The 15,095-nt window shown below is 42.1% G+C and overlaps 1 protein-coding gene across 2 annotated transcripts in view; it reads right to left on the bottom strand.

Annotated features, from left to right (window-relative positions):
* acoxl (acyl-CoA oxidase-like) overlaps positions 1-15,095 on the bottom strand; it is a 155,832-nt gene that overhangs the window by 131,887 nt on the left and 8,850 nt on the right. For both annotated transcript variants that reach the window (XM_060925370.1, XM_060925371.1), the window contains exons 3-4: positions 13,826-13,912; positions 12,963-13,049 (exon numbers count right to left, since the gene is read on the bottom strand). In XM_060925370.1, coding sequence (XP_060781353.1) covers positions 12,963-13,049; positions 13,826-13,912 — 174 coding nt within the window. The remainder of the gene's footprint in view (positions 1-12,962; positions 13,050-13,825; positions 13,913-15,095) is intronic.

Here is a 15,095-nt window from a genome sequence, read left to right as displayed (position 1 = left end):
GGAGTTTGCATGTTCTCCCCGTGTCTGCATGGGTTTCCTCTGGTCCCCCCCCCCCCCAGTTCAAAGACATGCCGTTAGGTTAACTGGCTACTCTAAAAATTGTCCATCGATCAAGCTTGGAGAGGGATGTGCTCCATCAAGTTTAAGATCCCCTAGACACACCAATGATGGACTGTTAAAACATCATCAGTGATGCCCCTACAGCTCTTGCCGGCTATGGGACGAAGAAGAAAAACTATCTGCTACAGTATACTGGACTTGAAATTAAATAACGATTTCAAGCACATCCGCTGTCTTAACATATGGAACTTAAACTCTGAGGCACTTGCTCAGATGGTCATTTTGACCCCACGGAATCTTAGCAGTCGACGTCTGAATTGAATGCTGTCACCCTGTGACAGGGTTGACAACCCAGGGGTCTGACATAAGCGATTCCCAGTACCTGAGCTGCTGCTTGGTGAAGCACCTGACCATGGCAGAGATACAGTTATTGTCTGCCCTCTCACCCCAGAGGGGTGACAACCAGAAGACTGGCTGCGCTGTACCAATCAAGGGGGCTGGTGTGGGTTGACTAGCGAAGCCTGTCTAAGCATTGTGCCCTCGGCTGCATTATCAGCCATGGTATTGTCTGAACCATATTTATTGCCACAGAGGGTCTCTGTTGGCGGGGGGGTTCGGTCATAGTGCAGAATGGCAAATTGCTGTCCGGTCTGCGTAACCTGTAGGCTACACTCTAGAACTTGCTGCACAGCAGGTCCAAAACAACTGTCCCAGAATGACAGGAAGAGAGCGGATAACTTTCCTGCAGGGTTCCAGAAGCGGAGACTAGGCCAGCCATACCAGACACCGAGCAAGGGTTAGCAAAGACATTAGCCTACCCAACTCTCTGGTCATATGCAGGCATTCACCTAAAGAGGCATCACTCATGCTCTAGGCAGAAGGGTCGACCTCAGAGGTCTGCAATGTCTGGGACAGGGCAAGTATAAGGTGTCAAGTCAAGTCTATTTCTATCGTGCTTTTAACAATAGACAGACATTGTCGCAAAGCAGCTTTACAGAATTTGAATGACTTTAAACATAAGCTAATTTTAATCCCTAATCTATCCCCAATGAGCAAGCCTGTGGTGACGGTGGCAAGGAAAAACTCCCTCAGATGACATGAGGAAGAAAACTCAAGAGGAACCAAACTCAAAAGGGATGAGAGAGATGGGTTTCACCATCCTCATTTAGGCGACAACAGACAACATGATTATAACATTAACAGTTTTAATATGCAGTCAGTTTCATTGATGTTATAACTCTTCAATTGATGGAAATTTGAGTGCAAAACTGTTCATGACAACTGCAGTCCTAAAGTTAGCAAGTCAACTGCATTCCTCAGCCATAAGAGCATTACTGTAAGTTTCCAGAGCATCTTCCAAGTGTGACTTTCAACTGTCCAAATGGGGCTGTCCTCCAGAGAAGCGATGTGATGAGATTCTGACCAGACATAGGGCATCAGGATGGATCAGGCAGGTCCAAGGAGCATCATGATTGACATGTAACTCAGAGGGACCGGGGGTGGGGGGGTGGTTCGACGACACAGGTGGTTAGGTATGCCCAATGTCACCTGAATAAAGTAGAAACAGTATACAGTTTGCTCTGAGTGCAAGCAGGGACTCCAGCAAAACTAACTATGACAGCATAACTAAAAGGGGAGAGCCAGAAGGTAACACAGGAATGAGGGAGCCCTGGGACATACAGTAAAGCAGCCAGCCATTACACCATCAACAAACTCGAGTGAGCAAGCAAGCAAGCAAGCAGGGGACTAACAGCATCCATACATTCCAGTTTACCAAAACACTATGTCTGAGGACCCTCCAGATCTACTCCTTTACCTCATAAACACTAACAAAAGGCTTGACTAAACAGATATGTTTTCAGCCTAGATATAAAAACGCTGAGGCTGTGTCTGATTTCCGAACATTACTTGGAAGGCTGTTGCATAACTGTGGGGCTTTGTAAGAAAAGGCTCTGCCCCCTGATGTAGCCTTCAGTATATGAGGTACCAATAGGTAGCCTGCACCTTTTGATCCAAGTGGGTGTAGCGGGTCATAAAGGACCAGAAGTTCGCTCACGTACTGTGGTGTGAGACCATTCAGTGCTTTAAAAAGGTCAATAGTAGTATTTTATAGTCAACACGAAATTTGATTGGGAGCCAATGCAGTGTGGATAAGACAGGGGTGATGTGATCAAGGTGTGACATAGAATTCCCAACGCATCCAATACGAGCTGTAAGGAGCTACGACACAGCAATCAGATCATATGGCAATCGGCATTGCGGCCAAGGACAGCGCACATCGGGCCCAAGTGCTTCATCAGGCAACAGCACCAGGGCAGCGACAACTGGCTCCATATGGAGCATGTGGTCTAGGTTGTGATCAGCTGGATCCTGCATGCTAGCCAGTGCTCTGGAGTCACTGGGGAGAGGACAGAAACGTCTGGCTAGTCTCAGAGCCCCTCAGTGAATTGTGGCTCGTCTCCTGGGAGTTGGGATAAGCGAAGTGGGAGCTCTCCTCTACCCCCTCTTCAACCCCCCCCCGCTGAGAATTGGGCTTTCTGAAGCCCTAGTGGAGAGGACCTCTTCCTCCTGGATCTCAAAAGCTGGTGACAGTGCTGGAGGCAGTGCCTCAGGAGACTGTTGTACGGCTGTAGCGGGTATGCTTGCAGGCTGTGCACTAGGCTGTTGCAGATTAAATAGGAGGGTCTTAATCTCTGCAAACTCAGAAGCCAAAAGTATCAACCTTTTGGGCCAGGAGATCCACTTTCCTACATTTGCCCCAAGTGGGGGCCTCTCGTGACTCAGATCTGCAACACTTGGGTGCACTAGGAAACACAGAGCTGTTCCTCTGTGCAGAGGACAACTGCGAGCTTATTTTACTCTCTAGTTGGGCTAGCCTGGCCGACCGTGTTGCTAGACTCATGCAGCTGCAATTCATGCACACCAGCTCTGTCAGTCCCTGCCTTACGTGTTCAACCCCAAAGCAAAAAGAGACATTTATTATGGTCATCATCTGGCTCAAGAAGGACTTGGCAATCAATGCACATTGTAAACATTATCAGCTACTGCTTCTACTAAACCTAGGTTGACGCAGTAGCCTAATTACTAGCCTAGTCGGAGGGTTTCTCCGAAGTAGCTCTGTAAGTGATATACTGTGCAGCAAATGTATTTGATGCAGTTAAGGGCAAACAACCACCTTGCACTTAGTTAATAATAAATGAACCCTGACTAATTATGTAATTAGACTTCCCTACAAACAATGCGTCAATGCTCTGATATAAATGAAAATTGCAGGGAATAACCCTTAACTTAAATGTAGTTTCTTAATTCAATAACCTATTTGTCGTTATATTTGCACTACTTCACCACTACTACCTCTGCCATCTCTCATCAATGCAATTATTATGTGCAATAATATAGCCTTAAACTATTTTTATGCACAGAGTCTACCTGTAATGTGCAATTTTTCCGAGCCTCTCAATAAGGCAATTTTTCTATACTTTTTCACGGTAGATAATGCAAATAGCCCTTTGTATTTAATCCTTCGTTTGTCTAATTTTAATTCTGCCTTGCGTTTTATCACAGGGACTGGAAATAGAGTTCATCATTGCTTGTTGCATGAAATGGTACAATGGTCTTCTCTTTCTCTTAGAAGGAAATTTCACTTTCTTATTTTTATTTTAAAAGCGCTACTGGGTAACTTACCTCAATACATTTCGAATCTGCTTTCTTTTCACACAAGTGTATACAGTACAAGGTCAACAAATAAGTTACTATTGACTGTACCCTCAATAAGAACTGAACTTGGCAAGACATCATTTTCATACTATGCACCATATATGTGGAATGAACTACAGAGTACACTTCACCTAGAGACACTCCCCTCTGTCATTGTTTTTAAAAATCTTTTACAATCAACTTTTATAGAGCACTGCCATTGCTTTTAAATAGGGTGCCCATGTTTTCACTTCTTATTTTATTGCTGTTCAGTTTTTGTTTTTACCTTCTATGTGCGTCTTGTTTTCTCTTGTCTTTTGTTTTTAATTATTCCTGGCTGCATTGTCAGTTGTGTATTTGGTGTACGTCCCATGGGTTTTTTTTTTTAATTTCTGTTTTCTTAGTTTTATTTAGTGTCTTGTTTTTGTCCTTGTCTTTGTATTAATATCTGCCTGCTATTCTTGGCCAGGTCTCCCTGGCAGAAGAGCCATTGTGGCTCAATGGGACCTTTCCTGGTTAAACAAGGGTTAAATAAAATACAAAAATTTGTTATCTGTTTGACATTTTCTTGCGACTGCAACACATGAATTTCCCCGATGTGGGATGAATAAAGTGAATCTAATCTAATTAATCCAGGCAAGTAGCCAGTCTTCGATAATACTAACATAAAAGTGGACACTAACTTTCAAACAAAGGCTTGTTATGCTAAAAGTTTGCATCTCATAAAGAGCTACGAGGGGAGATCCCAGCCCGATACTCAAATTAATTGCATTCAAGATCACAGACTGGTACCAAAATTCAAAAAAGTGCTTATTTAAGGAGTTAAAGGCATTTTTGAGACAAAGTCGGCAAACAGTCTTATTTTGTCACTTTGGGTGTGCCCAATTCAAAATCTGCAATATGCCGAGCTCTATCTGACCTCTGTTGACCTCTAGAGGTCATTGAACTTTGGGCCTGTAAATGTCTCAGCTGAACCCAGTTTCTCAGCTTTCTAAGGAATGAAATGTACTAAAATGATTAATGAAGTTAGCAAATGGCCTTGTTTGTTAAATGTTTGGGTGCTGAATTCATTTTTCATTTGTAAAACGACATATGACCTCCTTGTCCAGGGTGTACCCCACCTTTCGCCCGTAGTCAGCTGGGATAGGCTCCAGCTTGCCTGCGACCCTGTAGAAGGATAAAGCGGCTAGAGATAATGAGATGAGACATATGACCTCTGATAACCTCAAGGTCATTAAACTTGGCCTATGGAGCACTTGCATGTGACGTCACAGCCGATCCAGATTGTGACAGACGCCATCGTGTCGGTCAAATGCCATATTCCACCTTCTACTTCTACCTTTTCTTCTGGAAAACCCTACTATATACAATTCTACTACAATGGCTGCGGCTACAAGCTCTCCCTACCTGTGCACGTTTATGTTTTTTGTGTGTATTTTTGCGTGTTGTTCGTCTGTACCGGACTTCAATATCCACTACAACCGTATGGACTTACTGGACATTGGTTTCCAGCAGAAAATGACGGTTTGTAGCGATTTCCATCGCATGCACAACATTCCGGACGAGAGAAAAAAAAAAAAGAAAAAAAAACACATTCCAGGCGAGACCAGCGGGGTCTCCATGGATTGTTATCGGAAGCAAAGCGAAGGAGGCGGCGCCGGGAGCAGAAGCGAGGCTACAGGCAGAGCCAGCCTGTTGACTAAGCTCAGAAAACAGCTACTCAAACCTCCACTGCCAAGCCTCTACCTCTCCAACGCCAGATCCATGTAAACAAGACGGACGATTTGGAATTACCTTATTCTATAATCGGCTGGTCAGTGCTATACTCAATACTTAAGTGACTTACCCATCCAATGAGGATTGTTATTTTCTTGTTTACAAGATGCCACATCTGAGTCGCTGACAAATCCTGAATTTCTGTAAAGAAAACTGTCCAGAGATTTATAAGCACGCAGTGCTTCACCACTGAACAGCGAGGGAAAGTTGATGAGGTAATCATACACGTCCGGGTATTCCGCTGGCAGTTCAAAATCCGGTCGTGAAAACTCCGTCCGGAAAGCCATAAGGGTCACAAATCTGTAGATCGTTTATTTTAGACATATATCTAGTTATCTGTTCATTAGAAAAATGAGCCGTGTAGTCCGTCGGTTGAAATTGATCCATTCTGTACACGAGTGCAGCAGTATTCAGCGGTGTTTTTGACCGACAAGATGGGGGTTGTGTACTTTCCGGTCACGTGACTGCAAGATCTCTATAGGCCTATGCATTTAACGGCATTTTTAAACTGACTTTACTCCCCCAAAAAGAATATGAACAGACAAAAAACAAATAGAAAGGAACAAATACAACATTAAATGCCAGTCCATGTGACTTACTTTTCACAATGAGAATGCCTAGGCGATCACCTTACATAACACTGCATTACATTCAGCGGTTATTGTTTATACAAAGCTACTGAAAAAAGGACAGATTCAGCAGCATACAAAATGTGGGGGTATACAGGGTATACAGGTTAATCAGGGTTAGTATATATGAGAGTTTTTTTCTTTGTTGTTTTTTGTAAAGGCTTTACACCGTTTAAAACAAAACAAAAAACAACAAAGAAAAAACTCATATATACTAACCCTGATTAACCTGTATACCCTGTATGCCCCCACATTTTGTATGCTGCTGAATCTGTCCTTTTTTCAGTAGCTTTGTATAAACAATAACCGCTAAATGTAATGCAATGTTATGTAAGGTGATCGCCTAGGCATTCTCATTGTGAAAAGTAAGTCACATGGACTGGCATTTAATGTTGTATTTATTCCTTTCTATTTGTTTTTTGTCTGTTCATATTCTTTTTGGGGGAGTAAAGTCAGTTTAAAAATGCCGTTAAATGCATAGGCCTATAGGCCAAGTTTAATGACCTTGAGGTTATAAGAGGTCATATGTCGTTTTACAAATGAAAAATGAATTCAGCACCCAAACATTTAACAAACAAGGCCATTTGCTAACTTCATTAATCATTTTAGTACATTTCATTCCTTAGAAAGCTGAGAAACTGGGTTCAGCTGAGACGTTTACAGGCCCAAAGTTCAATGACCTCTAGAGGTCAACAGAGGTCAGATAGAGCTCGGCATATTGCAGATTTGAATTCGGCACACCCAAATTGACAAAATAAGACTGTTTGCCGACTTTGTCTCAAAAATGCCTTTGGGTGTCACAATTCTGGATTTTGGTACCAGTCTATCAGTGTTAAAGCGAAAGACACCACGTGATCATGAACTTAGTTATTCCTCTTTGACTGACGAATCAGAGTGAGTCCACTCCTATATGGCTTAAAGAAAAGATTTACTTACCTGTTCTTGTAGAACACCATTCGTGGCTTGCTCGAAAGCCTACGGAACCCACTTAACTGTAAATAAATGGCTAATCGCAGTCTTTGGAGGGCAAAAATTCACAGCTCCAACTCGTCGAGTTACAAGACTACCAGCGATGCCTGTACACTCCTCAAACCTACTTACCAACACAAGAAGACGGCAAGAGGTCATTTCCTGGGTGAACATGCCTTTAGTGCTGGAGCAGGCGGCATATATCACCCAGGTCACAGGTGACTTTGTTGATACAAACACTCGACCTGCATGTACACATGGTGGACATCCAGGTGCTTAAAGCATCGCCTCTGGCAGTCAGTAGAAACGAAATAGAACCAAACAGTTCACTACCTAAGTATTTTTTTTGGAGATTACTGAATATTTGATATCATTTTTAAGTACAACACAGGGATAGACATAAGTCCAGGGATTAAATCAGTAGGAATTGCAAAAATTCACCTTTGGTTTAAGTGAACAATTGGAGCTGAACTTTGGGACTATACCTTTATAGAATTTAAGGCATGCAATAATACTATTGTAATACAGTTTCTCAGTGCTTTATAGAGAAATGCTTTCATTTGAACGTTTTCTTCACTTGCAGAAAATGTTATCTGCCGTTTATTAATGTTTGATCATTAAAACAAAGTTTACTAGGTTTGTTACTGATAATGGAAATAGTGCCATTTCCATGAGCTCAATAGCGCTGGAATCATCCGTTCTTACAGCTGAATAATGAAGGACACAGCTCAACATGGCAGAGTCGAAGGCATACAAAGGCACCGCTGGCAGCCACCATACTACTTGTGCTCAGATAAGTTTTTATATTATATATATTTATTTTAAGCTTATATTGCTTAAATGCTTCATCATGTATTTTTGCCAGAAAATAATCAGGAGATATTATGATGCCAAGCCTGATAAACAAAAACTACTGAAAACAATGTCTAGCCACATATTTGTAGTTAGTTAAATTAAGACCTTAGACATACAGGTCAAGTACATAATATTTGGAAAGTAATTTTGCTTCTGTACACCACCACAATGTACTTGAAATGAAGCCATCAAGATTTTATGGAAGTGTAGACATTCAGCTTTAATTCAAGGGGTTTAACAAAAAGACTGCATTAATCATTTAGGAAATACAGCGATTTTTTTTAAACAGTCCCTCCATTTTCACAGGCTCAAAAGTAATTGGATAAACTAACAATTATAAACATAAGCATAATTTATAATACTTGGGTGCAAATCCTTTGCAGTCAATGACTTCCAGAAGTCTGAAACCCATACACATCAACTGCTGAGGTTCCTTGAGCTCCTTTGCCAGGCCTTTACTCAGCCGCCTTCAATTGCTGCCCGTTTGTGGGTCTTTTGCCTTCAGTTTTGTCTTTGGTAAGTGAAAAGCATGCTCAATTAAAAAATTTAAAAAAAAAAAAACCACCCACCATTCCATGTCTTTGCCTCAAGAGCCCTTCAAGTGCTTTAGTGGTATGTTTTGGGCCATTATCCATCTGTACTGTGAAGCGGTGTCCTTTCAGTTTTGCAGGATTTGGATGAATCGGAGCAGAAAGTATAATTCTACTAGTAGTCACATTATGAATAAACACCAGTGACCCAGTTCAATTGGCAGTCATACATGCCCATTTCAACCACATTTGACAGATGATGTATGCGTTGGATCATAAGTCCTTCCTTTCCTTCTCCATCTTCTCTTCCCAGATCATTCTGGGACTTGCAAATACAGAGGGTTTCCCCAAGTCTACTCTGGCCTTTGTTCTTGAATGTTACCAGTGGTTTGAATCATAAAGTAAACTTTGTGTTTATATTCATGAACACGTCTCTTAATTGTAGACTTTGACAATAATAGGCCTACCTCCTTGAGAGTGTTCTTGACTTGGCTAGATGAAGGGGTTGTGAAGTGGTTCTTCCTTCACCAAGAAAATAATTCTATGATCATTCACTTTGTCTTCTCTGGTCTTTCATGCCTTTTGGTGTTGCTGAGCTCACTAGTGCATTCCTTGGTTTTAAGAATGTACCAAATTGTTGACTTGGCCATTCTTAAAGCAAATATGCAGAACCTTTATTGTTAAATTGAGTGGATAGTATCTCCATCCTTGACTCTTGTATGCTGCATAAATGGGAATTTAAAAAATATATTTTTGAGAGTTAAAATCAACCGCAAAGTTGGCATTTGAGCTGCCCCGCTGAGCCAGCCATGCCTGAGTGCATGACGTCACTGCGGTTACCGGTTTTAAGGCCGAGACCTTTTACAGCTATAGACCAAAGTCATATAAATAAAAATTAAATGGTGAAAGTAAGAAATACCGTTACTGACTTGCTCAACGAAGACTGATTTGACTTCATTGATTGGGGGTTGACTCTCATTAAAACAGGGTAGGTGTTAACTTATGCAACATACATGTACATGCATGCATTTTTCACTGAAAACATAAAAGACTAATTAAATAAATCAGATGAACTGAGACAATCACATTCTGAAGCAAATTAAATAAATCTTATACCGGTAACTTAAATACACAATACAAGTTACATGTATTAATCTAAATGAAGGTAAACAACATTTTTTTTTATCCAAATGAGAGTCGGAGCTTACCCGTCTATGTTCTTGTTTCTTGAAGGCCGATCTTGTGGCTGATTGTTTCGAAATAATCTGACTTTCAGTTGTTTGTTCAGTGCGCCATTCCTTCACTTCTTCCACGCAAGGGCGAGATGGCAGCAATATCCAGTTTAGAAATAAAACGGCTGGTCCACTAATTCTCTATTTTGTCCATACAGAGTACTTCGCCATTACTGCTCGGCTCAGGCAATTATTAAAACCCAGGACGGAACGGGATGTCACCGGTTTTAGCAACAAACGCGGGGAGGTCACTGCCCGAGTGATACGTCACGTCCCTTTCCATCCCGGGTTTTAGCAACAACCCTCGACTCACTCCAGGAGGACTGGTGCAACTGAACTTTGCTTTTTAAAAAAATAAATAAATACTTTCCTTTTCTTGTAGTTTTCTTTTCCTTTAATTGTTGGTACTGCATCCTCTTTCAATACAAGCTTATAGCCAACACTCCTCAACAGATCAGAGGTTTTGTACGAGCCTTCAGTAAAAAGTGCAGACCAGAGGAGAGACCACTTCATAGGCACCCAATGTGCCCGTGAACTTCTCGCAAAATGCACCCAAATCTTTGCAGTTTGAACATTCTTGGGCCATGAATGCAACGTAAATCCACCTTCTGTCATGGTACTGGCGGGTGCAGCAACACATCTACGTGGCATGGCGATAAATTAGCTCAAAATGGAGGATCGGAGTTGCAGTCAGCTCTGTGTTTTAGTATAGCGGAGATGGCGATGAGACCGATAGACTTCCTGCTGTGACGTTACAGACATCAAGGTCATTCACTCAGACCGCTACATATATGAATCATTTTAATTGTAAAAATTACAATATTAATTTATTGTTAATGCTTAAAACTATTCCTGTGCCATTCTTGAGATCTCGAGGCATTTATAAACGAAAGTGAGGCCATGGCTCTGCGTATATGCTTTAAAGTTTCTGTCATCTCTCTGATGGGTCCATTTTGGGGGTTTTTCAGCCTAATGGCCTCCTTCACTTGCAGCAACAACTCTCTGGACTGCATATAGAAAGTTCCCATGAACAAATGCAAATTCAACACATGGACTCAACACCAGACTTTTTAAATCGCCTTAGTTTGTCATGAAATAATGAGGAAACAGGCCACAAAAGTGCTCATCAGTGTACGCACACACACTTTAACTACTTGAATTAAAGCTGAAATTCTACACTCCAATCATATCTTGCACATCAGAGACAAAATTACAAAAATGGTTTGTCCAAATACTTATGGCCCCAACTGTACGCACCAAAAACCTTTTTTTTTTTAAATCACATCTCCATTATATCAGTGCTGAGAACTCTATAAGAACATGTTTTTTAAAAAAAAAAAACACGGGCGGCACAGTGGTGAGCGCTGTCGCCTCACAGCAAGAAGGTCCTGGGTTCGAGCCCCAGGGCTGGCGAGGGCCTTTCTGTGTGGAGTTTGCATGTTCTCCCCGTGTCCGCGTGGGTTTCCTCCGGGTGCTCCGGTTTCCCCCACAGTCCAAAGACATGCAGGTTAGGTTAACTGGTGACTCTAAATTGACCGTAGGTGTGAATGTGAGTGTGAATGGTTGTCTGTGTCTATTGCCGCTTTTCCACTACAAACGCGGCTGAGCCGTGCCGTGCCGTGCCGAGTCGAGCTGAGTCGAGCTGAGCGGGGCTGTTGGAGTTGCATTTCGACTACAACCGCGCTGAACCGTGCTGGCTGGAAGTGGGTGGACACATTGGGTGGAGTTAGCGAAAGTGGGTGGACGTCACGTGATGTCGTTAAGCAGCGCAAACAGTGACATCAGTGACAGTGGCGGAACAAGTCAGAGCCGGGCCGGGGGCGGGGCAAATGACCGGGCCCTTTATTAAAGCTTATCATAACATCATTTTAGGCTACAAAATGTCCGCAACTGCGGTGTTTACCAATTTCAACACTACCGGGTGCAACTATGTTATTTAGTACATCTAGTCCTTCAAACGAACATGTAACTCAGAAACAAAAAACATTAGGATACTGTACATGGCTCATAATAAAACATCAATAGCCTATACTGCGCACATTATTTGAAGGGCATACGAATGAGCGCTCAGAGGTTGCAACGGTGACAGGAAGAGTCAGAAATAAAAGGAGGGCGGTGCAAACCTCACTGAATGCACTGTGTTTACCAATTTCAACACTACGGGGTGCAACTGTTATTTTGTACATTAAGTCCTTCAAACGAACATGTAACTCAGAAACAAAAAAACATTAGGTGACATACTGTACATGGCTCATAATAAAACATCAATAGCCTACTGCGCGCATTATTTGAAGGGCATACGACGAGCCTTGCGCTCCGCGAACTCGTCCACGATGCTCTGTATGTCACTGATTCAGTGATCTTTTAAGCGGTAGTCTCACGACCCGAATAGTAAACAATAAACATGGAGGACATGGTGTCGTTAGTGTTGCTGGTCTTGGTGCTGTGGCTTGTTGTCACCGACAACGCCAACAGATACTGGCAAGAGTGTATAGATGAGGCGAGGCGCATAAGGCTTCAGAAATTCTCGTAATTCATAATTATTCTCCTTCCGGGTTTGCGGTGTTTACAGATCCCAGCGTGCTCGCGGGGCGTGTGTGGGCATGTGAGGACACGCCTCCTCACCAATCAGTGCACAGGGGAGTGTCTGCTCACGCCCCCAACCTCAGTCGGCACGGTTTGGCTCGCTTCAGCCCCACTCCAAAACGGTGCGAGTTTTAGGGGCTAAGCAGGGCTGAAACGAGCTGAGTCGTGCTGGTTTTTGGTAGTCGAAACGCGAGCCGTGTCGAGCTGAAGCGAGCTGAAGTGAGCTGAAAAAGGGTAGTGGAAAAGGGCCATATGTGTCAGCCCTGTGATGACCTGGCGACTTGTCCAGGGTGTACCCTGCCTTTCGCCCGTAGTCAGCTGGGATAGGCTCCAGCTTGCCTGCGACCCTGTAGAAGGATAAAGCGGCTAGAGATAATGAGATGAGAAAAAAAAAAACCACAGGTACAGCAATGTTGCTATCCATGATCCCATGAAAGAAGGGCATCTGAACATCATAAATCCCAATTTTACCCCGATCAAAACAGATTAATAGTCCGTAATCTCTCTCTACCCAGCTTTACAACTGAAACCCAGACAAACTAAATGCTGTTGCATGTCAAACCAATTTACTCATTCTTGTGCAAATGAAAAAAGGGCCAGCAGGACAATGTGATGGATTTGACACTCACCAAGACTGGTGCATACAGTTTCTTCACTTGCTCTGGACTGCCTAGGTTGGTGACAGCCCCACCATATAGTCCACACACAACACCCATCTACAGGTCAGAAAGTGATAGAGGGATAAAATTAGCTCATACATTTAAAGTCTTTATTTTTCTGTAAAGCTGCTTTGTGACGATGTCTGTTGTTACAAGTGCTGTACAAATAAACTGGCTTCACTGGTACAGTAATATGACAGCTGAATGACTGCAAAGCAAAAGGAATGCAAATATAGTCAGAATAAGAATGCAAATAAGACAGAACAACATGCCAGTTCAAATACTTTGCAAGGACATGAATGACTGTTATGTTACACCAGGTCATGTCATGTTACACCAGGTGAAGCAGGAAACAATATTAATCAAGGATTGCCACCATGTTTTAAAATTCACCTCTCCAGGCTTAATGCTGTAGACTGAAAGATACACTACAGCCAAAAGTATGTGGACACCTGCCCGTGTCCTTGTGTGTGCTTTTTGAGTATCTCATTCAAAAAAGTTGGGCACTCCTTTATACAGCCTCCAGTCTTTCAACTAGAATTTGGAGTGTAGCTATGGGCATATAGAGCACATACAGACGTGATGGCCAGGTGTCTCCAAACCTTTGGTCATATGGTGTACGTTATAATATAGGTTCTCAAACCCATAGACTTCCATTTCCCCCCCTCAAAGTCAACACTAACTGGTGAATTCTCAAGACCTCTATGGTCTTGATCTGTTAGAAGCAAACGTCAATTAGTGCAATGCGACATCTTCACACCTGAACTCAAGAACCCCTTGCGTGTACAGCGTATATTTTTCAGCAAGCAGATGAAATTATGAGAAAGCAGCACCTTTACTCCAGTGGCCATATCTGCAGAACAGATCAGCTCTGTGATGCACAGGCTCTTGCTTATGAAATCTTTCTTCCTTCCAGCTACCTACGTACAAGCAACAAAAAGATACATCAAGACTTGATTCTCCTAAATCCATAATGTTAGCTACAACCCCTGGCAAAAAATATGGGATCACTACTCTTGGAAGATGTTCATTCAGCTGTTTTATTTTGTAGAAAAAAAATAAACCCAGATATGAGACAAAATTATTTTATTTAAAACAGCTGAACATTCTGGCTTTGTAAAATATACCTCAAAATATTAAATGAAATTTTTGTAATTAATGGCACCTTTTTTAAACTAAAAGTACAGGCAAAAAAATTTATCGTATCATGAACCAACCCCCCCCATCACAATTAGTACTTTGTTGCACCTCCTCTGGCTTTTATGACCGCTTGAAATTTTTGAGGCATGGACTTCACTAATGAAAAACAATATTCTTTATCAATCAGGTTCCAACTTTCTCATATAGCAGTTGACAGATCAGTTTTGCAGGATGGAGCCTCATCATGGACCATATTTTTTTCCAATTTCCACCATAAATTTTCAATTGGATTGAGATCCAGACTGTTTGCTGGCCATGTCATTGAGTTGATATGCCTTTCCTGAAGAAAAAAAGTCTTAATGCTCTTTGCTCTGTGGCAAGATGCATTATCATCCTGAAAAATGACTTCATCACCAAAAGTACTTTAGATTGATGGAATGAGAAAAATGTCCAAAATTGCAATGTACATCTGTGCATTTACTGTGGAGGTAATGACTGCCATCTCCCCAGGTCCTTTACCTGACATGCAACGCCATATCAATAGACCATGGAAATTTGTTTTCTTCAGGTAGTCATCTTTATATGTTTCATTGGAACGGCACCAAGCAAAAGTTCCAGCATCATCTCCTTGGCCAATGCATGCGATTCATCACTGAATAACAACACTTTCATCCAAACAGCCACAGTCCATGACTGCTTCTCTTTAGCCCACTGTAACCCTGTTTTCTTCTGTTTAGGTGTTAATGATGGTTTGCATTTGGCTTTTCTGTATGTAAATCCCATTTCCTTCAGCCGATTTCTTACAGTTCGGTCACAAACATTGACTCCTGTTTCTGCCCATTTGTTTTTCATTTCTTTTGTTGTGCATTTTCTATTTTCAAGGCATACTGCTTTGAGTTTCCTGTCCTGACACTTTGATGTCTTCCTTGGTCTAGCTGTTTGTTTCCCTTTGACAACCTTCCC

This window comes from Neoarius graeffei, chromosome 7 (genome assembly GCF_027579695.1).
Source record: "Neoarius graeffei isolate fNeoGra1 chromosome 7, fNeoGra1.pri, whole genome shotgun sequence".
In the NCBI taxonomy this organism is placed as follows: domain Eukaryota; kingdom Metazoa; phylum Chordata; class Actinopteri; order Siluriformes; family Ariidae; genus Neoarius; species Neoarius graeffei.
Note: the sequence above shows the minus strand (reverse complement) of the source record. Positions and strands in the feature narration are given on the sequence as shown.